At 39.6% G+C, this 22917-nt stretch overlaps 1 protein-coding gene across 1 annotated transcript in view; it reads right to left on the bottom strand.

Moving 5' to 3' along the window:
• PTPDC1 (protein tyrosine phosphatase domain containing 1) overlaps positions 1–22327 on the bottom strand; it is a 46857-nt gene extending 24530 nt beyond the window's left edge. Inside the window, exons 1-2 of the mRNA XM_036261159.1 lie at positions 22286–22327; positions 17752–17839 (exon numbers count right to left, since the gene is read on the bottom strand). Of these exons, the coding sequence (XP_036117052.1) occupies positions 17752–17833 (82 nt within the window). The 5' untranslated portion in view covers positions 17834–17839; positions 22286–22327. The remainder of the gene's footprint in view (positions 1–17751; positions 17840–22285) is intronic.
• Positions 22328–22917: the final 590 nt, after the last annotated feature.

Raw genomic sequence — 22917 nt, 5'->3', positions numbered from 1 at the left:
TCATTACTATTCCTACCCAGCAAATACGCTGTCTCTAAAAAAAGTCAACCTCCAAGAAAAAGTAGGAAAGCACAAAAGATAATCCCCATGAGCAATCCCACACTCTCCCGAGCTGTTGTAATCATCAATGCACAAAAGGCCCCTCTCTCAGCATAATGAACACAGGCGCTGCACTCCAGTCTCCACACTTTTCGGCCACTGGCTTGCTTGCAAGGGGACAATCAACCCCACCTGATACAACTGCATTAGCTAGTTATTAATAATAGAAAAAGAGCAAAGGGAAGGCCAGACATTATAGCATGTTATTTGGGCAGCTTCACCAGAAAGCTTCAACTTTGTACTCCTAGGGAACCACCGCCTGCAGATCACTGGTGGAAGGGGTCTGTCAAAGGGAAAGATGGGTGCATGCACAGTGAAGTAGGAGGTGACTAGCCACGGTACCTTGTCTGTTAGTCAAGCCTGGGGAGCCATGGATTGGCTAGAAATGGGTGGAGCCATTGAAAGCCCATGAAAAATTGGGAATAGATAATGCCCTAAAACAAAGGAGTTCTCTCTCATTGCTCCTGACTCTTGGCTTCCTTGCATTCGCCCATATGGCCCATGGCCATGCACATCCCACATACAACAGACTAATGGTCTACAGTGGGAAACAAGCTAAACTAGCCTGATGCTAGACTGGATTTGGCTTCAACATGGAAAGGAAACTCTGGACACTGGCTCTGATTTTAGCTCTACTGAAGCCCCAGGTATATTTTTTTAATGACTGGACTAAAGGAAATGGGACCTTAGAAACTCAGGGGTTTAATTCCACAGAAATAAAGCTTTCTACAACATCTCATCCTCTTGCACAAGTCTCAGGAAATTCTTTTCCTAGGGATATGGCAAGAAATCCACCCCCACTGGCAACAGGTGGGGACATGGACCTCTCCCCACCAGTAACCCACTGACATTTTTACTCGCAACCATCCAGAGTAATATTTAAGGAACTAAATGAGATACTGGTCACTGCAAATGTGAAATTATCTACATTTGTGATAGCACAATAAACAACACAATTAAAGAGGAACCCCAATAACTGGTAATTTCTTGTTATACTCAAGATTCAGAAAGGGCTGAGAATTCCTACTTAAACACTTGTGCAAAATAGGCCCCAGAATGTGGTGGGAGCAGGAGGTCCATCTAATCTCAACCCTAAATCAATAAAGGAGTCACATCCAGAAACTGGGTTGGAACACCTACTTTCCAGTCTCCTATTTTCCACTTTTTGTGACTGGAGGCTCACTTCTCACACAGCAATTAACTATACAACTGCTGGACAGCTCAAAACGTTTTCTAATGTTGAGTCAAAATCTATTTTTCTATAAACATTCGTTGTAGTTCATCCCTCTAAAAAAACAAACAAACAAACAAAAAGCATCTCTTTGACTTGCAAGGTTTTCCAATATCTGAAGATAGAACTTCTCTAAGACCTTGCCTATTTAGGATAACTCTTGATTTTTCAGACTTCTCTAGTATATCATTGTTTCCAGATCCTTGACTATGATTCCCCCTCTTCTGAGGGCCCCTCCTCCACTCCACAGCTAAACTCCTAAAAAAGCTGGCCACATCTGCCATTTCCAATTGTCACCAGTCTCATCCTCAGTTTCTGTGTAACTCTGGTCTCTATCTGCACTGTCTGCTGGAACCTACCCTCATTAAGGTCCATGATGGCCTCTGCTTCAAGGTGGACTGGTTTTCACTACTCAGCAGCATGCAACACAGCTGAACAACTTAGTTTAAATTTTAAACACTTTTTGGAGAGGAGTTTATTTTTCATCAATTTCAAACTTACAGAAAAGTTATAACACAAAGAATATTTTATCTTGAACCATTTGAGAAGCTGCAGACAGTCTGCCCCATTACCTCAATAACTCCGCATTTATTTCCCATATACAAAGATGTTCTCTACAATTCCCCCAAATCAGAAAATTACGATTGATACATAACTAGTTGCCCTTTATTCCACAGACCTCGCTCAAACTTTAGATTATCTCAGTATTCCTTATAGAAAATCATACCATACAATGTTCATACAACAATGTACTTAGTCATTCTGTTTCTTTCATTTAGTTCATTCTCAAACAAGTTCCTTGGTCTTTCCTTGACTTCAATGTCCTTGACTTTAGAAGAGCACAAGCCAATTATTTTGTAGATCGCCTTTCAATTTGGGTGTGTCTGTTTCCTCATAATTAGATCCAAGAAGCCCTAGTGTTTATTGGTGAAGAACAGTATTTAGAAATGAAGTCTGGGTGCAAGGCATGCTCAGTGCTTTTAGAGTGATGTCACCAGCAGGCCCTCTCAGTGGACAGAGCTAAGGAATATGTGTACTACATACATGCACACACACATTTACATATGTACTTGTTTCTACATGCATGCGTGTACATTGAAATCAAAGGGTTCACCCTGATATTACCAATTCCAATCTTACAACACAGACTTCCTCACAATCCCCCACTTTCCATAACTATAATTCCCTTCTCTGATTGTGACAACACTACTACCGTTATCCTAAATGTACTTAGTTACCTGTCCAGGCTTCCTCACTGCTAAATGCCCCCTTCTCTATGTGGATGCCTCCCTCTCCCAGTTTGGACTCTAACACCCCAGGCCCGGCTGCTGTTACCACCCACCTGTGCTGACGCCTCCTCTTCACACTACCTGTGTTCTGATTCTCTATGCAGGGCTACCCTACCATGTAGGAGAGACCTCCCAACCTTACCCAAGCTCTGACACCTGGAGTTTCTAACATACCGAATCAGGTCAGCCTCTTATGTGGACATCATTCTACTCAGCTATCATGACTGCTGGGCTGCCCCCATATGGATCCCTCTTACCCTGCGTGGTCTATAGCACTGCAGCCTGACCCACCATCTGGTGCGGATGCTAATTTCCATGGTTTTGCCCAGTGGCATTTGGACTGAATAGTTCAGGAAGGGAAAGGAAAAGGAGAAAAAAGTTCCTTATTTTCTTTCTTTGTTAATTGTGGCAAAATAGATATAACATAAAATTTATGATTTTTAAGTGTGCGACTCTGTGGCATTAAGTATATTCATGTTGTTGTGCAACTAATCAACACCATCCATCTCCAGAATATCTTCCCAGACCGAACATGAAACTCTGTATCCACTAAACACTACCTCCCACTTCTCCCTTGCCCAGCCACCAGCAACGACCATCCTACTTTCTGTCTCTATAAATCTGACTATTCTAGGTACCTGATGTAGGTGGAATCCTATAATTATTTTTGTCTTTTTGAAACTAGGTTATATCACTTGGCATATCTTCAAGGTTCATCCATACTGTAGCATGTGTCAGAATTTCTTTCCTTTTCTCCCCTAGGGCAGAATAATATTCCACTGTATATACATGCTGTATTTTGTTTATCCATTCATGTGTTGATAAACACTCAGTTATTTCTAACTTTCGGTGTTGTGAATGCTGTTATGTATGACTATGGGTATAAAAACATCTGCCTGAATCACTGTTTTCAACTCTATTGGTATATACCCGGAAGTGGAATTGCTAGATCATATGGTAATTCTATTTTTAATTTTATGAGAAACTGCCATACTGTTTTCCCTAGTGGCTGTACCATTTACAGATTAGCAATATACTAGAGTTCAAATTTTCTCCACATCACCAACACTTGTTATTTCTGGGGATTTTTTGATAATAGCCATCCTAATGGATATGCACTAGTATTTCATTATGGTTTTGATTTGCATTTCCATAGTAATTAATAATGTCAAGCATCTTTTCATGTGATTATAAATATCCATGTCTCTTTTCTACATAAATATCGATTAAAGTAATTTGGTCCATTTTTTTTAATCCTCACCCAAGGATATTTTTCCATTTATCTTTAGATGGAGTGGGAGGGGGAGAGGAGAAGAAGGGGAGAGGAGAAGAGGGGGAGAGAGAGAAACATTGATGTGAGTGAGACACATCGATTGGCTGCTTTCCACACGACCCCAGTCAGGGCCAGGGACTGAACTGCAACTGATGCATGTGCCCTTGACTGGAACTGAAACTGAGACTCTTTGGTCTGCGGGTCAACGCTCTAACTGCTAAGCCAAACCACATAGGGCATTCGGTCCATTTTATTTAAAAAAAAAACACATTTTTTTTTTTATTTGAGTGAGAGAAAGAAAGGGAGAAGGAGAGATAGAAACATTGATGAGAGAGAACAGCAATTGGTCACCTCCTGCATGTCCCCCACTGGGGATTTGGCCCAGAACCTGGACCAGGAATCAAACTGGTGACCTCTTGTTGCATGGGTCAATGCTCAACCACTGAGCCACACCAGCTGGGCTGGACCATTTTTATTTTTATTTTTAATTTATTTAATTTTTATTAATTAATTTTTGTTACAGATGTTTCTCCTTTTCCCCCACTGATTCCCCCCTCCCCCTCCCTCCCTGCCCTGTCCCCAGTTTGTTGTCCATATCCACTGTTCATGCATACATGCATATAAGTTCTGTGGTTTATCACTCCCCCACCACCCCCTCTTCTGGGGGTTGTCAGTCTGCACCCTACATCCATGTTTCTGGGTGTAACATATTCCTCAGACTGTTATGTTCATTATATTTCGTATATAAGTGAGATCAAGTGGTATTTGTCTTTTTCTGCTTGGTTTCCTTCGCTTAGGATAATACTTTCCAGGTCCCTCCATGTTGTCTCAAAGGATAAGATATCTTTCTTTCTTACAGCTGCATAGTACTACATTGTGTATATGTACTACTGCTTTTTTATCCATTCGTCTACTAATGGACATTTGGACTGTTTCCAGATATTAGCAATTGTAAATAGTGCTGCTATGAACATGGGGGTACATATATCCTTCCTGATTGGTGTTTCAGGCTTCTTAGGGTATATTTCTAGAAGCGGGATCTCTGGGTCAAATGGAAGTTCAATTTTTAATTTTTTGAGGTAACAGCATATAGTTTTCCATAGTGGCTGATCCAGTCTGCATTCCCACCAGCAGTGTACTAGAGTCCCCTTTTCTCCACACCCTCGCCAACACTTGTTGTTTGATGATTTGTTGATGGGGCCATTCTGACAGGTGTGAGGTGATATCTCACTGATCCATTTTTAAATTGGATTGTTTACTTTTTAGTTGCTGACTTTTAGGAATTCTCTCTGTATTCTTATTAGATACATGATTTGTAAATAGTTTCTCCCATTATGTAGGATGACTTTTCATTCTTTTGATAGTGTCTTTTGATGTTCACAAAGTTGATAGTGTCTTTTGATGTAAAAACCACACAGTTTTGATTACTGCAGCGTTGTACTATGTTTTGAAATCACAAAGCAAATCCTCAATTTTGTTCTAAACAAATAGGCAAGCAAAAGCAAAACAAAAATAAAACAAGCCTGGTAGGAAATAGGGGATTTAGAGGTATCATTAGAAACTATCTGTGAGAGGGCTCAGACATCAGATGTACAGACAAAGACTTTAAAGTGACCAGTATAAATATATTCAAAGAACTGAAGGAAACTGCCCTGGCCAGTTTGGCTCAGCAGTTAGAGCATGGCCTGTGAACCAATGAGTCACGGTTTCAATTCAGGTCAAGGGCACATTCCTTGGTTGCGGTTCATCCCTGGCCCTCATCAGATCGTGCAGGTGCAGGAGGCAACCAGCTGATGTGGCTGTATCACATCGATGTTTCTCTCTCTCTCTCTCTCTCTCTCTCTCTCTCTCTGTGTGTGTCCCTCCCACTCTATCTGATGATAAATAGAAAAATATCCTCAGGTGAGGAATAAAAAAAGAACTAAAGGAAACCAAGAAGTAAAGGAAGCCATGATAACAAAGTTTCATCAAATAAAAATCCAGAAATGATAAAAAAGAAACAAAAGTAAATTCAAAAGTTTAACAGCACAATAATAATGAAAAAAGTAATCATTAGAGGTACTTACTAGCAGATTTAGTGCAGCAAAAGAAGAATTAGATAACTGAAAGACAGAATGATAGATATTGTGCATTTTGAAGAACAAACAGAATTTTAAAAAATGAACAGAGATTCAGAGAAATGTTGGACACCACTAAGTGTGACGGATGTATCAGAAGGAAAGTTGCAAAAAAAAAAAAAAAATAGAAAAAATATTAGAAGAAATATGGCTCAAAAATGTCCCATATTTGATGAAAAACATTAATCTACACATCCAAGAAGTTCAACAAACTCCAAATAGCATAGATAGAGATTCACACCAAGACATGTCATAGTAAAAATGCTAAAAGTCGCCCAGCTAGTGTGGCTCAGTCATTGAGCGCTGACCCATGCACCCAGAGGTTACTGGGTCAATTCTCAGTCAGGGCACATGCCCAGGTTGCAGGTTCACTCCCCAGTGAGGGGCATGCAGGATGCAGCTGATCGATGTTTCTCTCTCTCTCTCCCCTTCTCCCTTCCTCTCTTTCTAAAAATCAATAGAAACATATTTTTGGGAAAAAAAATCCTGAAAGCCAAACACAAAGAGAAAAATGATTCCCCATGTATAAAGGGAACCTCGATAAGATTTAAGCTTATTTTTCATCAGAAACAAATGGGGACCAAAAAGCAAAGGGATGATATATTCAAAATACTGAAAATTAAACACTGTCAACCAAAAATCTTATATCCAGCAATATTATTTTTCAAAATTGAAAGAGAAATATACACATTCCCAGATAAACAAACAAACAAACAAAGTACTGGGCACTTTCTTGCTAGCAGACCCAGCTTACAATAAATATTAATGGACGTTCTTCAGATTGTAAGCAAGGGATCCAGCATTAATGTGAATCCACTTAAAAAGAGAAAGAATACTGGTAAATTACAATGCTGTATAATATCAAGTACTATAATTACGTTAAGAATATAAGACAGCAAAAATATGTTTTTCTTCTCCTTTCTTCTATTAAGTGATTTGAAAAGGACTGTACAAAACAATACATATATAATTATATTGTTGGGTCTATACATTTAGAAATGTAATTATATAAGACAGTAACAGCACAAAGGAGTAGCCTGGAGTAGAGTTGTATTAAAGTAAGGATGGAACAAAAGATGATTATTCAAATCCACAAGAACAAATGAAGAAAACCAGAGAGGGCAAAAAACAAGGTTAATATAACAAACTAGTATATAAAGAACTCTTACAACTCAACAATAAAAAGAAACCCAATTAATAAATGGGCAAAGGATTTAAAAAGACATTTTGCTTAAAAAGATAACCAAATGGCCAATAAGCATGAAAAGATGTTTAATACCATTAGTCAGTAGGGAAATGCAAATCAAAACCACAAACTGGCAGTTCCTCAAAATGTTAAACATGGAGTCACCATGCCACCCAGCAATTCCTGTCCTTGGGTATATGCTCAAGAGCAATTAAAAATACATCCACATAGCCCTTGCTGGTGCGGCAAAGTGGTTAGAGCTTAGGCCCACACACTGAAACGAAGGGTCTTGGGCTCAATTCCCAGCCCCAGTCAAGGTGCATTTGGGAGGCAACCAATCAATGTGTCTTCCTCACATCAATGTTTCTCCCCTCCACCCCCCACAAACCTTCCTCCATTCCACTCTCTAAAAATCAGTGGAAAAAATATCCTTGGCTGAGGATTAACAACAACAAAAAATACATTCATGTAAAAACACGTATACAAAAATTCGTAAGAGCATTTTTTTTTTCAAATCTTTATTGTTGGATGTAAAATGTATTACAGATGTTCCACATTTTTCCCCCATTGACCCCCTCCTCCCCACTCCCGCCCCCCTCCCACCTTTTCCCACACTATTGTCTGTGTCCATTGGTTATGCATATAAGTTCTTTGGTTTATTTCTTCCCACCCCCCCAACCCCTTTCCCTTTGAGGTTTGTCAGTCTAGCAATGAATTTGTGCTTCTTAATTCCTTCACCTTTTTCACCCATTCCCCCAACCCCCCTCCCAACTGGCAACCAACAAAATGTTCTCTGTATCTATGAGAATGTTTCTGTTCTACCTGTTCATTTTGTTTGTAGATTCCATTGTTGATAGATATGTATTCATTGCCATTTTGTTTGTTCATACATTTTATCTTTTTCTTCAAAAAGACCCTTCATCATTTCATATAATAACGGTTTGGTAGTGATGAACTCCTTTAACTTTTTCTTGTCTGGGAAAGTTTTTATATGTCCATCGATTCTAAATGACAGCTTTGCAGGATAGAGTAATCTTGGTTGTAGGTTCTTGGTTTTCATCACTCTGAATATTTCTTGCCACTCCCTTCTGGCCTGCAAAGTTTCTTTTGAGAAATCAGCTGACAGCCTAATGGGAACTCCCTTGTAGGTAACTAGCTGCCTTTCTCTTGCTGCTTTTAAGATTCTCTCTGTCTTGAACCTTTTGCATTTTGATGATGATGTGTCTTGGTGTGGGCCTCTTGGGTTTCATCTTGTTTGGGACTCTCTGTGCTTCCTGGACTTGTATGTCTGTTTCCTTCACCAAGTTAGGAAAGTTTTCTGCCATTATTGTTTCAAACAGGTTTTCGATTTCTTGTTCTCTCTCTTCTCCTTCTGGCACCCCCAAGATGCGAATGTTGGCACGCTTGAAATTGTCCCAGAGGCTCCTTACACTATCCTCCCTTTTTTGGATTCTTTTTTCTTTTTGCTGTTCTGATTGGGGATTTTTTGCTTCCTTATATTCCAAATCGATGGTTTGCTCCTTGGATTTACATACTCTATTATTGAAGCTGTGCAAATTATTCTTTATTTCAGTTAATGCCTCCTTCAATTCTAACTGTATATCCATGATTTCTAACTGTTCCTTTTTTATGCTCTTGAGGCCCTCACTAAGTTTACTGAGGTTCTCACTAAGTTCATTGAGCATCCTGATAAGCAGTATTTTGAACTCAGTATCTGTTAGGTTGCTTATCTCCATTTCGCTTAGTTCTTTTATTGGGGTTTTGTTCTGTTCTTTCATTTGGGACCTGTTTCTTTGTCTCCTCATTTTGGCTGCCTCCCTGTGTTTGTTTCAGTGTATTACTTAATGAGAGGTATGGGGCTCGCTGAGACCAGATACTGCTCATTTGAAAGAATTTAGGAAAAACCTGAAGCAGGATCCAAGACAGGCCAATCCTATGGTTAAGCAAGTGGCAACAGTTTGGGTGGGCTTGAAAGTTGGGTGGGGCGGGGCAGGGCCTCAGGGAGTCAGCAGGGCGGGGCTACCAGTGTGAGCCAGGTTGCTGGAGTCCCAGATATGGCGGCTGTCTGCCGCCCCAGGGAAGGGCTCACCAAAGGAACAAAGGCCTCTTACAGCACGTTTGTCCCGGAGAAAGCCCCCTCTCCAGCCCTCGCTCCAGTGCCAAACAGCTTAGTTCTTCCCTGTATGTCTCTGGTGCCCCTTGAGCTGCCTCCCCTCCAAGCTTAGAGGGAGAGAGTCCCATAAGTTTGCACGTGGGCCCTTTAGGGAGCTGCCTGGGGCTCTGGCCGCTTCAGCTTCCCTGAGCCTCAGTTTCCGCTGGTTTTTCCAGCCAGAAGTTATGGGGACTTCTCTTCTTGGCACTGGAACCCTGAGCGGGGCACCTGGTGTGGGACAGCGACACCTCAGTCCTCAGTAAGGACCCTCCCAGCCACGGGAGCCTCCTGATTTTTATCCGCCACACTTGGGTGTGGGACCAGCCCGTCGTGCCACCGTAGTGCCGCAGCCGCCGCCGCCCCTCGCACCACCGCCGCCCCTCCTACCAGTCTGGAGGTGGCTGCTGATTTAATTCCGTAGTTGTAGGACTTCCATTCAGCTTGATTTCAGGCGGTTATGAATGATGGTTGTTCTGTAGTTTAGTTGTAACTTTGATGTGGTTGTGGGAGGACGCGATACCGCTTTTACCTACCCGCCATCTTGACCGGAAGTCCAAGAGCATTTTTTATAGTAGCCAAAAGCAGAAACAACCAAATTGTCCCTCAATCCAAATGGATAAACAAAATGTAGTATATCCATATAATGGAATAATAGTCAGCAATAAAAAGGATGAAACATTGATATATGCCACAATATGAACCTTGAAAACATAACATGCTAAACGAAAGAAGGCAGACACAAAACATCACATATATTATTCTATTTATATGAAATGTCCTGAACAGGCAAATCTATATGAACAAAAGTAGATTAGTGGTTGCCAAGGACTAGGGAAAAGGGAGAATGGGAACTGATATAGTTGGCACTATGCTTCCCGCCTCCCCTCCCATAACCCATGTCCCCAGGGTTAGCAGGAACAAAGTAGGGCAATTCACCCTTTCATTTCCTCTTTCCCAGATGGTAACAGGGCCCAGTGGGAAGCTGATCTGGTTTGTTTGTTTTTTACCCAGGAAGCTGGTCTTACACCCCTATTCAAAAGTAACACGAAAGTACAGGGCAATGCCCCATCTTCTCTACAGAGGTGTCAGGGAGCTGGTGGGAGAGCTGAGATTCCATCTCATTCGTGTACAAGAAGGCAGTGTAAGTAAGGGCTTTTGTTTGGTGGTATCAACAAGGCTGAAAGGGAAGCTGAGCTTACACACTCACCCGGTTCTCCATCTAGACATTAACAGGGAGAATGCTCACTAAAATGAGAAGAAATAGGATCCAAAATAGCTACAACACAATTGAAGAATCACTTGTCATTCCAAGAACCAAGAAAATCACAAGAATGAGAAGAGACAACCAACAGATGTCAAAACAGAGATAAATGATATGTAGAAGATATCCAGTAAGGATTTCAAAGAAGCTATCCTAAAAGTAATTCAACATGTAATTACCAATTCTCTTAAAACAAACAAATAGAAATGCTCAGCAAAAAAGTAGAGGTTATAAAAAAAAGAACCAAACAGTAATAACAGAACCAAAAAATACATAATTTAAAATTAAAACTCTCTGGATGGACTCAATAGTATAGTGAAGATGACAGAGAATATAATTAGTGACCTTGAGGACAGAGCAACAGAAATCATACAATATGAACAACAGAGAAAGACTAATACAAATGAACAAATCCTCAATGGCCTGAAGGACATTCACTAAAGAGCTAACAACATTCATATCATTGAGTCTCAGAGGGAAAGCAGGAAGAGAGTGGGACTGAAAATGTATTCAAATCTCCCAAATTTGGGGAAAGGCTTAAACCTGCTTGTTCAGGAAGCCAAAAAAAACCTAAGTAGAATACAAGGACAGAAATCACTGCCAAGTGCATTCTAATAAAACTTCTGAAAACTGAAGACAAAAATATCTTGAGCCCTGGCCAGTTCGGCTCAGCGGTTAGAGTGTTGGTCTGCGGACCAGAGAGATCCGGGTTTGGTTCCTGCTAAGAGCATGTACCTTGGTTGCAGTTTGTCCCCAGCCCCAATTAGGGTCGTGTGGGTGGCAGCCGGTCGATGGGTCTCTCTCACGTTGATGTTTCTCTCTCTCTCTTCCTCCTTCTCTCCCTCCCACTCTGCCTGAAGATGAATGCAAAAATGTTCTTGGGTGAGGATTAAATATATATATATTTATATGGAAAGCAACCAAAGAGAAATCACACAGTTCTAGGAAAAGCCCAATCTAATGACAGCCATTTCTCACCTAAAAGAATAAAAGCTAGAAGGAAGTGGCATAACATTTTTCAAGTTTTTTTTGGGGGGGGAGAAAAAAAGCATCATATGCAAGTTGTATATCTGGCAAAAATATTCTTCAAAAATGACAGAGGTGTGATGTGAATAGGACAGAGGAGTTGGAAGCTCCAAACACCCACCCTACCAACAGAAACATCGAAAACAATCAGAAGCGGTCACAGCCAATTTGTCAGAACTCTGGAAAATACTGAAAGATGTACAGCAACCAAGCAAATGCTGAATTAAGGCAATGTTTTCACGTGTTCTTGCCCCACCCACTCCCCAGCTTGGCAGCACTCTTGAAAACAGCAGCCCAAATTTCCAGTGTGGGACCTTTCCAGAGGGAGCAGAGAAGACCTCATTCAAAAACTATTGTGTGTGCTTGTTCTAACCTTTCTGGGGATACCTGAAGGACTGATATAAGGTACTAACTCAGAGCAGAAAAGTAATGGACAGTACTTGAAAATACTGTGCAATGGACACAAAAATGAACACCAGCCTTTTGGGGCAAAAGACTACTGCTGAGATACTCGAAAATTTAAAGAATAAACACCAATTTTACACAACATCTTCCAGAAAAAAAGAAGAGGGCAGAATATTCCCAACCCCTTTTATGAGGTTAGGATCACTCTTTCACCCAAAACAGACAAAAAGTACAAAAAAAATAAAACTACAATCCAATGTCTCTTTAGAATTTGAACATAAAATTCTCAACAAAATAACAAAATATTAGCAAATCGAATTCAGCAATGCATAAAAAAATTTATACACACCATTATCAGACAGGATTTAATACAGGCACGTTAAGAATGGATGAACTTCAAAAATCAATCAACATAATACACCATATCAACAGGCTAAAGAAGAAAAATCATAATGATTTTATCAACTGACACAGCAAAAGCATCTGATAAATTCCAACACCTATTCATGATTAAAAAAAAAAAATCTCAGCAAGTTAACAGAAAAGGGAAAGACTGAACGCTTTCTCCCTAAGATCAGGATGGAGGCAAGGATGTCTGCTTTCATAACTCTAATTCTGCTTAGTAGAAGTTCTAGGCCTCTACAAGGCAAGAAAAAAAAAATAGCATACATATTGTAAAGAAAAGAAATAAACTATCCTTATTTGCAGACATGATTGTTTATACAAGAAATTCCAAGGACTCTCTAAAAACCTCCTAGACCTAATAAGTGAGTTCGGCAGACTGCAATGAGATACCACAAGACACCTACTAGGAATGCCTAAAATAAATAGTGACACCACCTAATGCTGGTGAGGCTACAGAGAAATTTGATCACTTACACATTGCTAATGGGGATGTAAAATGGTACAGTCATCCTGGAGAATAGTTTGGCAATTTCATATAAAACTAAATATGCAACAATCATATGACCTAGGAAGTACACTCTTGATCATCTATCCCAGAGTAATGTCACAACTCATGCTCACACAGAAACCTGTATGTGCATGTTCACAACAGCTTTATTCATAATAACCCCAACCTGAAAACAACTCAGATGTTGTTCAATGAGTGAATGGATGAACCCCTCTGTGGTACATACATACCAGGGAATGCTACTCAGCAATAAAAAGAAACACACTGTAAATATACACAACAACCTGAATGAAATTCAAGGGAATTAGGACAAGTAAAAAAAAGGCCGACTTAAAAGGGTGTATGTTGTGCAGTTTCATTTATAGAACTTCTTTTTTAGAGAGAGAAAGTGAGAGGGAGAGTTAGAAACACCAATGAGAGAGAACATCGACTGGTTGCCTCCTGCATGCCCTCACTGGGGAATAGGCCCACAACCTGGCATGTGTCCTGATCGAGAATCGAACCGGCGACCTTAGTGCATGGGCTGACGCTCAACCACTGAGCTATACTGGCCGGACAGAACATTTTATAAATAATAACATTATAAAATGGGGTACTGGTTAATGATCATCAGAGGCTAGAGTCATGGATGTGAGTGAGTTTGGTTATACAAAGGCAACAGGAGGGATCCTTGTAATGATATAACTAACCTGTATCTTGACTGTAAGAATGTCAATATCCTGGCTGTGATGTTGTACATAGTTTTAGTACAGTGTAAAATGTACTACTGGTGGAAAATGAATAAAGGGTAAATGGGATTTTTCTGTATTAGTTCTTACATTCGCATATGACTGTACCATTGTTTAAACATTTTAATTAGAAGTGTACATATAGTCAAAGAAAAAACAGCCAATAGACCGGTCTAAGTGAAGGTCATTTGGCAGAGGTCAGGGCCAAGGCAGAGATGGCAACTAGTGCAGTAATATAGCACGTGACCTGGCAGGGTGTGAGCCCTGTGTGGTAAAAAGACATGAGCTGGGCGATGGCCAGGCAAGGCTCAAAGACCGGTTATGAAAAGGAGGACTGAATCAATAAGTAAACCCACTGGGCCAGGTTTCTCATTCTTGGACAAGAGAATTATAAACATAAAAATGAAAAAAGCTAGAATAATGGTATAATGTTTGTTCGAATAGAATGGGAAGTGCCAATACAAACTAATATGCATATAAAAGTGAACAGATATACATGCATATATACTAACATTTAATTCCTAGCTTTGTTATCTAGGGAGCTTGGGAATGATGACATTTGGTAGTAGTGAGCACATCCATTAGTAAGCCCTTCTTGGTTTCTAAATCTATTCCCCACTAAAAGGGCCCATGGAGAAATGGCTGATTTCAGAGCTGGGGCAGGGAAAGTACAAGATGAGAATGAAAGATCTTGCTGTGCCAGAAAGCAAGGAATGCAGGAATGGTGGAGACATGTAAAAAAGATATAGCCAGCAGCTTGAGGGGGCTCTTACTGGCCAAATAAGTGACAATTTGAGCATCAAAACAAACTATGGTAAAGAATTATATTCCATTGAACAAAATAAGAATCTGCACTGAAATTAAAAAGCTGAACAAATAAATGGAAAGAGAAGTTCTTCCACACAGTACAATGCCAATTAAAAAATGCAAAAGGAAGGGTGGAATTAGAAAACTTCCATTTAGGTATCTATCATAGTAATAACTAATTCAGGCAAGAAACATTAATGGATAAAATACTGTGTAAAATTTGGATGAGGACTAGTATATTTACATAGCCTCAAAGCATCACCCATAAAATATTAATTATGAAGGGAGAAAGAATGATTTGTAATGGATTAATCTTGGCAGACACCACTTTACTAAAGGAATAAAACTTAACATTTCCAGGGATGGCGCAAAATGACATCTTGTGTCCCATGATGAAATGCACAGAATCACTTATGTGATGTTTCTGCCAAAATGCATAACCTCAATCCTATCATGACAAAATAGGAAACAAAACTGAATTGAAGAACATGCTGCAAAATAATGGCCTATGATCTTCATAAAGATCAAGAAAGAACAAACTATGGTCATTGAATGAGGGTCTCAAAGTTAGCAGTTTATAGAAAAATTTGTGTGCTGTTCTGTAAATCTGAAATTATTTAAAAATAACTAACATCACAAGAAGAAATACAACCAGACATCATGGGCATCCTGATGAAAGAGAACAGCATCATCCATGAAATATTGTTGCCAATGAAAAACAACCTGACTAGACTCTACATTCCTCTACCAATTCAGTTTATAGAAAACACCATGTGGCTATAATCTGCAAAGTACAGATTGTGACAAACTCGACAAGGCAAAATACCTGGTTTCTTCAACAAATAAATTGTAAGAAAATAGAGAAAGAGGGAACTGGGGAAAATCCCAAGTGAAAAAAGGTGTAAGATAAATATTGACAAATTATAACATATTGACCTTTGTTGGATCCCGATTCACACATACATACATCTATGAGATAATTAGGAATTTGAACAGTGTTTAGATATTTGCTAACATAAAGCAATTATTAGTTTTTTTAGTTATGGTAATGATGACATGTTTAATGAATGAAATGAAGTTAATGGAAGCACAAGGAGTGGAGGAAATGAGTGAGCTGCAGTTGTTAAAGCTGGGTGATGGTACCTCTATGGGGAAGGGGTGGCACATCCATGGGCATCTTTACTGTATCCAGTACACTATTGTAATATTTGAAATTTCCCAAAATAATAGTTTGGTTTTTTCAAAAAGTAGCAGAACCAAGATTTAAATCTATGTCTGTCTCATTCCAAAGCTAGTTCTTGATAAATTTTCTATTTCCCTTTAGAAATAATTTAAATACTTTATTTTTGTAACTCCTAATTTTTCCCATAATTCATTAGAAAAAGTACTTCCTATCTCAATGTTAACCCAATAAAGAATAAGTGACTACCTTTACAGATAAGATACAGTTTCAAAAAGTTAGAAATAAATAAATACATTTTTAATCCTCACCTGGGGCTATTTTTCCATTTATCTTCAGACAGAGTGGGAAGGAGAGAGGGAGGGAGGGAAGGAGAAAGGGAGGGAGGGAGGGAGAAAAGGAGAGAGAGAGAGAGAGAGAGAGAGAGAGAGAGAGAGAGAGGAGGAAAGAAACAGAGAAACATCAATGTGAGAGAGACACATTGACTGGTCGCCTCCAGCACAATCCTGACCAGGGCCAGGGACTGAACTGCAACTGAAGTATGTACCCTTAACTGGAATTGAACTCACGACTACTTTGGTCCAAGGGCCGATGCTCCAACTGCTAAGCCAAACTGGCCAGGGCAATTTTTAAATTTTTTTTCCAAATAAAAACCAAGCTACATTTATACAATGAAGACAATTTTAATTAAAAAGGTGATTTGAGGAAAGGTAAAAATCAGCTTACCTAGTGAATCACAATAGAGGTGTTACAACCTTCATGGAGGTGTTTGGAGATATGCAGGGTTTTTTGGTTGTCACTGTAATTTGGGGACGTTACTGGATTCAGTCAGGGGGAAGGCAGGCATACTAAACACCTTCAGTGCTGGAGCTCTCCTGCACAATGAAGAGGTACCCCCTTTCTAAAGCCAACAGAATCCCCAGTGAGAAACATCAACCAAGAGGTAACATTCATACAGAAAAAAGGACAGGAAAAAAGGTTCATCTTACTCTTACACTTTTTAGCTAAAGAGTTACTTGGGGAAAACAACCCATTATTCTACAATGGAAACAGCAAGTGGACAACATTGTCGCATTGGTTTTAGATAGCACTACTAAGCCAGGGGCACTAACACACGGCATGTGTGGCGCATAGACACTGTCCACAAATAGTAGTGAACAGTTGTATTGGTCCCTCTAGAGTCAGACACAGTACAGACAGACAAAGGAGGATCTAACAAGGTTAGAAGTGGGAAACACTGGTTTTCTTGGTGAAAGAGAGCTCCCCCTGGTGGACTGGTTAGATTCCAACCAGCTTACAATCAATTGCGAACCAATTACTCTCAGTACTGTAACCGTTGAACTCTAATACCTTTAGATCCGTACTCCTTTACTTTACCTCATATTATCTAATCCATACTTGGGAGCAGGAGGGATCCTGCAAAGTTCCCTATATGGAAGAACTAAAGTGAATGTGGGCAAAACCCAGAGTGGTCAGTAAGAAAATCATGCAAGGGCTACTGTCTAAAAAAAAAAATTACCCAACATCTCTGGGCTGACTGAAATGCCCAAGTGGCATAAAATCAAGGCATGCTCCCAGCTTAGAACTTGCAACACTAAAGAAGAGTGAGGGACAAGTGGCAGTAAGAGTTCAAGTCATAGCCCCCTTCCTTCTCGGGTACCATGTGAAAAATCAAAACTGTGGGAAGACAACCACAGAGACAAAAACTGGGAGGGCTAGCGTGCTTCTGAATGTGATTTACAAGTGACACTGCAAGTAACCAAAGAAGAAAGAAATGAAAGTTTGGTTCAAAAGGATGAGAGGAACAAATGGATAATTTCAGTAAGAATTACACAGGAGACAAACATTGTTTTCAACATTCCTTCTTAACAGGCCAAGGTCATTATTCAAGATTTTGAAAAGGAATTTAACAGGTCAAAATGGTCAGGCAAAAATAAACAAAAAGCCACAAGTAGTACCTGCAACCTGGGATTCCGATATGAATGAAGAATCATGCCTTTCCTTTCATGTCCATTCACATAGTTAGTTTTATTAAACTCTAGTTCACACACAGAGACAAAAATAGTATATTAAAGAACAATTACCTTTCATTTTTGCAGCATGCCCACTGTTATTCACCAAAGTGGAATATGGTTGTTCATTCTGAGGCAAGACCCCTGCAGCCATGGTCGTCTGTGGGGAGAAAGAAAATACTACTTTTTGAAAGTTTTCCCATTGAATATTCATTTATTAATCATCTGTAATGTGCTAGACGTCTGCAGTCTAACATGGTAGTATTAGCTAAATGGGTACTGAATGCTTAAAATGTGGCTAGTACAGATTTGAGATGTGCTGTAGGAGTCAAGTACAAGATCTGGAAGACTTAGTACAAAAACAAAGAATGTACAATATCTTACAAATAGTTTTTTACATGCATTCTACATTGAAATATTTTTGATGTACTGGGTTAAATAAAACACATTATTAAAATAAATTTTATCTGATCCTGTTAATATTTAATGTTTCAACTAGAAAATCTAAAATCGAACAAGTGGACCACATGATCATCTACTGGACAGTGCTGTGCTAGAAAGTAAGGATATTATAGAGGAAAACAGACATACTTTCCCTTACACATTTACAGCCTGTTAGGAAGATGAGAAGTAGACACAAATAATGCTAATATATGCTCAGTGTCACAAGACAGGTTAGACAAGTGGGAGGGCTTTCCAACCTCAGGGTGGCTGCAAGGCATCAAGGAGAAATTTGAATTTGAACTGGGCTCAAGGAGTAACATTTATTGTGGACTTGACAGTATACCAGGCAATTGAATAGAACCCTTCATTCTTTACTAATTCAGTTGAACGTTTAAAAAATTTATGTGACTTTCATCTATAGTTAAATTATTCTTAGGGGAGATGCTTTTAGTTTTTTCCCATTGAATATGATGTTGGCTGTAGGTTTTTCATATATGGCCTTTATTATGTCAAGATATGATCCCTCTATTCTCACATTGCTGAGCGTTATCAGAAATGGGTGCTGAATTTTGTTGAATGCCTTTTTCAGCATCTATTAATATGATCATATGGTTTTTAGCTTGCGTTTTATGTGGTGTATCACATTTATTGATTTACGAATACTGTACCAGCCTTGTATCCCTGGGATGAATCCCACTATGTCATGGTGAATAATTTTTTTGATGTATTGCTCAATCCGATTTGCTAGTATTTTGTTCAGGATTTTGGCATCTTTGTTCTTCAGGTATATTGGCCTGTATTTTTCTTTCTTTGTAATGTTTTTATCTGGTTTTGGAATTAGAATTTTACAGGCCTCATAAAACAAGTTTGGAAGTCTTCCTTCTTGAATTTTTTGAAATAGTTTGAGGAGAATGGGTATTATGTTCCGTAAAACTCCCCTGTGAAGCCGTCCAGGCCTGGGCTTTTGTTTGCTGGGAGTCTTGATTACATCTTCAATTTCCTTAGTTGTTATTGATCTGTTTAAAGTTGTCCATCTCTTCCGGTTCAGATTTGGGAGACTATGTGTTTCTAGAAATTTGTCCATTTCACTTAGATTGTCCAATTTGTTGCCATATAATTGTTCACAGTATTTGTTAACAATCCTTTGTATTTCTGTGGTGTCAGTTGTTCCTGCTTCTCTTTCATTTCTGATTTTGAGTATATGGGTTCTCTCTCTGTTTCTTGGTGAGTCTAGCTAAAGGTCCATAAATCTTGTTTATCTTTTCAAAGAACCAGCTCTTTGTTTCATTGATCCTTTGAATTGTTTTTTGGTCTCTATGTCATTTATTTCTGCTCTGATCTTTACTATTTCTTTCCTTCTACTTGCTCTGGGGTTTGTTTTTGTTTGCTTAAATTGAGAGGTTAGATAGTCTATTAGAATTCTTCTTGTTTCTTGAAGTAGGTCTGTAGTGCTATGAACCTCCCTCTCAGGACTGTTTTCAATGCATCCCATAGATTTTGTGTTGTTGTGTGTTCATTTTCATTGGTTTCCAGGAAGTTTTTAATTTCTTCCTTGATCTCCTCGGTAATCCATTCATTGTTTAATAACATGCTGTTTAGACTTCATGTTTTCAAATGTCTTTGCATGTTCTGTTGCAACTGATTTCTAGTTTCATGCCATTATGATATGAGAAGATGCTTGATATGATCTCAATCTTCTTGAACTCGTAGAGACTTAGTTTGTGTCCTAACATGTGATCTATCTTTGAGAATATCCCACGTGCACCTGAGAAGAATGTGAATTCTGAAGTTTTGAGGTGTAATTCTCTGTAGACATCGATTAAATCCATTTGATCTGGTGCATCATTTAGTCTGTTTCCTTGTTAATTTTTTGTCTAGAGGATCTATCCAGTGATGTCAGCGGGGTGTTGAAGTCCCCTGCTATGACTGCATTGCTGTCAGTTTCTCCTTTGAAGTCCTCCAGAAGATTTTTAATATATTTTGGTGCTCTCATATTGGGTGCATATATGTTTACCAAGGTTATACTTTCCTGCTGGATAGATCCCTTCAATAGTATGTAGTGGCCTTGTTTGTCTCTAGTTATGGTCTTCATTTTGAAATCTACTTTATAGATATGAGTATAGCTACCCCAGCTTTTTTTCCTTTCCATTTGCTTGGAAGTTTTTTTCCATCCTTTCACTTTCAACCTATGTGAGTCCTTTGTTGTGAGGTGGGTCTCCTGTAAACAACATATATATGAGTCATGCTTTCTTTTCAATTCAGCTACTATGTGTCTTTTGATTGAAGCATTCAATCCATTTACATTTAAGGTTATTATTGATATGTACTTCTTTATTGCCATTTTTATATACTATGATTATATTTTTCTTCCTATTTCTTCTATTAATTACAGCAGTCCTTTTAACATTTCTTGCAAAGCTGGTTTGGTGCTAATATATTCCCTTGGCCTTTTTTTTTGTCTGGGAAGCTCTTCATTTCACATTCTATTTTGAATGATAGCCTTGCTGGATGGAGTAGTCTTGGATTCAAGGTTTTTCATTACCTTGATTACTTCATGTCATTCCCTTCTGGCCTGTAGTGTTCCTATTGAGAAGTCAGCTGAAAGCCTTATGGGGGTTCTTTTGTAGATAACCTGTTGCTTATCTCTTGCTGCCTTTAGGATTCTGTCTTTAATTTTGGGCATTTTAGTTATTATGTATCTCGACATGGGCCTATTTAGGTTCTTCTTACTTGGGGTCTCTGTGCTTCTTGAACTTGAATGTCTTCTTCCTTCACCAAATTAGGGAAGTTTTCTGTCACTATTTCTTCAAATATGTTCTCTAACCCTTACTCATTTTCTTCTTCTTCTGCAACTCCTACGATGTGAATGTTGTTAATTTCCATGTGTCCCACAGTTCTCTTCTTCTTCTTTTTTTTAATCCTCACCTGAAGACATTTTTCAATATTTTGTTCAGATAGAGTGGGAGGGAGAGAGAGAGAGAGAAACATTGATGTGAAAGGGACACATCGAGTGGTTGCCACCCGCACAACCGAACCAGGGCCGGGACAAACTGCAACCGAGGTACATGCCCTTAGTGGGAACCAAACCCGGGTCTCTCCAGACTGCAGGTCAATGCTCTAACCGCTGAGCCAAACAGGCCAGGGCTCTTCCTGTTTTTTAATTGCTTTTTCCTTTTGGTTTTCTGATTGGTTGATTTTCTTCTACTCTGTCTTCTAATTCACTGATCTGGTCTTCAGCTTCCTCTATGCTGCTGGTTATTCCTTCCAATGTGTTCTTTATTTCTGCTATGTCATTCTTCATTTCCACTTGGTTGGTTTTCAATGTTTCTATATCTTTACTCATGGTGTTGATGTCCTTGCTCATGCTGTTGAGCTTCCTGAAGATCATGGCTCTGAACTCTACCTCTGATAATTTACTTAACTGCATTTCATTTATCTTATCTTCAGTAGAGTTCTCTTGTTCTTTCATTTGGGATTTGTTTCTTGTTTCACCATTTTGGCTATCTCAGTGGGTTTTGGAGCCTGACAAATTTTCCCTATGGGTGTTGGTGTTCTGCTGTTTGTGGCTCCCTCTATGGGTTTGGGTAAGTGTGAGAGGATCTACGTTAAACACCACTGTCAAGTCTTTCCTGGGTAAATGTGCAAGCCCAGGAAAGGTTCTAGCTTTTTGCCTGGAGGCTATTAGTCTCAGTTACTTAAGGAACCTTGGGTTCTAGCCCTCAACTGAATGAAAAACTCCCTCAGGTATTCAGCATAAAAGGATTCCCAGAGGGTGGGGCAGATGCTGATTGTTAATAAGCCTCAATTTCCATTTCTCTGGCCCAGCTGGGTGGGGTTAAATCTCTAAGGGAGGGGCTGCTGATTCTCCCCAGGGCTCCAGGAAGGGGCTCCCTGAGCAAGGTGGCCACTGTCCTGTGTGGCCTTGACTCAGCTAAAACTCTCAGCACCCTCCAAATCCCAAGTGTCCCCACACAGTACCAATCCAGTCCGCTCTACCTCTGCCAGAGCCCAAGGTGAGTTGCTGTAGCTAATTAAGTGTTCTGTCCTGGCCCTTGCGCTGTGGAGCTGGCTTGGGATTTTAACCCCAAGAGAGCTGCTCACAGTTAAAACAGTTGCTGTCCGTGGGCTCTCAGCCTGCCCTCAAGCGCCTCTGCAGACTTACCAGGCTGGATTCAGTGTCCTTTTTTCTGTCCCTGGTTATATGGGTCCTCTCTAGCTGCTTTTCTGTTGCTTTTTCCCGACGATTTGTCTTTATTTTAGCTGTAATTCCAGGTTGGTCCTAGGAGATGGACCTAGGAGATGGACCTGTGTAGCTTCCATTCACTCCACCACCATTGTGGAATCCCCATACACATCTTTTTGTAAAAAAACTTTATCAAGTACTGTGTTGGACCCATACAAAAGAAGTATAATTTGTTACCACCACACCTGTGCTGCTCAGAGTTAAACACTCCTGGCATCAATGTCCAATGACTATTTTTTCTTTCGTTTCTTCAGTTGCTTAAAACAAGGGCATCAATGTGTGCTTTGCTGAAAATTTGGACCATGCGTTTCTTACAGACCTCCCCCGGCTTTTAATTGCCTTTTTCTTATTGAACAAAGAAATGTAAACCTTCATCATATCCCTAAGATCTTTCAACTTCTTTTTTTTTGTTTTTATCCTCACCTGAGGATATTTTTCTATTTATCTTCAGGTCGAGAGAGGGGAAGAGAAAGGGAGAGATAGAGAGAAACATCGACATGAAAGGGATACATCGACTGGTTGCCTCCTGCATGACCCTGACCAGGGCAGGG

The sequence above is a fragment of the Molossus molossus genome, unplaced genomic scaffold (assembly GCF_014108415.1).
Source record: "Molossus molossus isolate mMolMol1 unplaced genomic scaffold, mMolMol1.p scaffold_m16_p_14, whole genome shotgun sequence".
Taxonomy (NCBI): Eukaryota; Metazoa; Chordata; class Mammalia; order Chiroptera; family Molossidae; genus Molossus; species Molossus molossus.
Note: the sequence above shows the minus strand (reverse complement) of the source record. Positions and strands in the feature narration are given on the sequence as shown.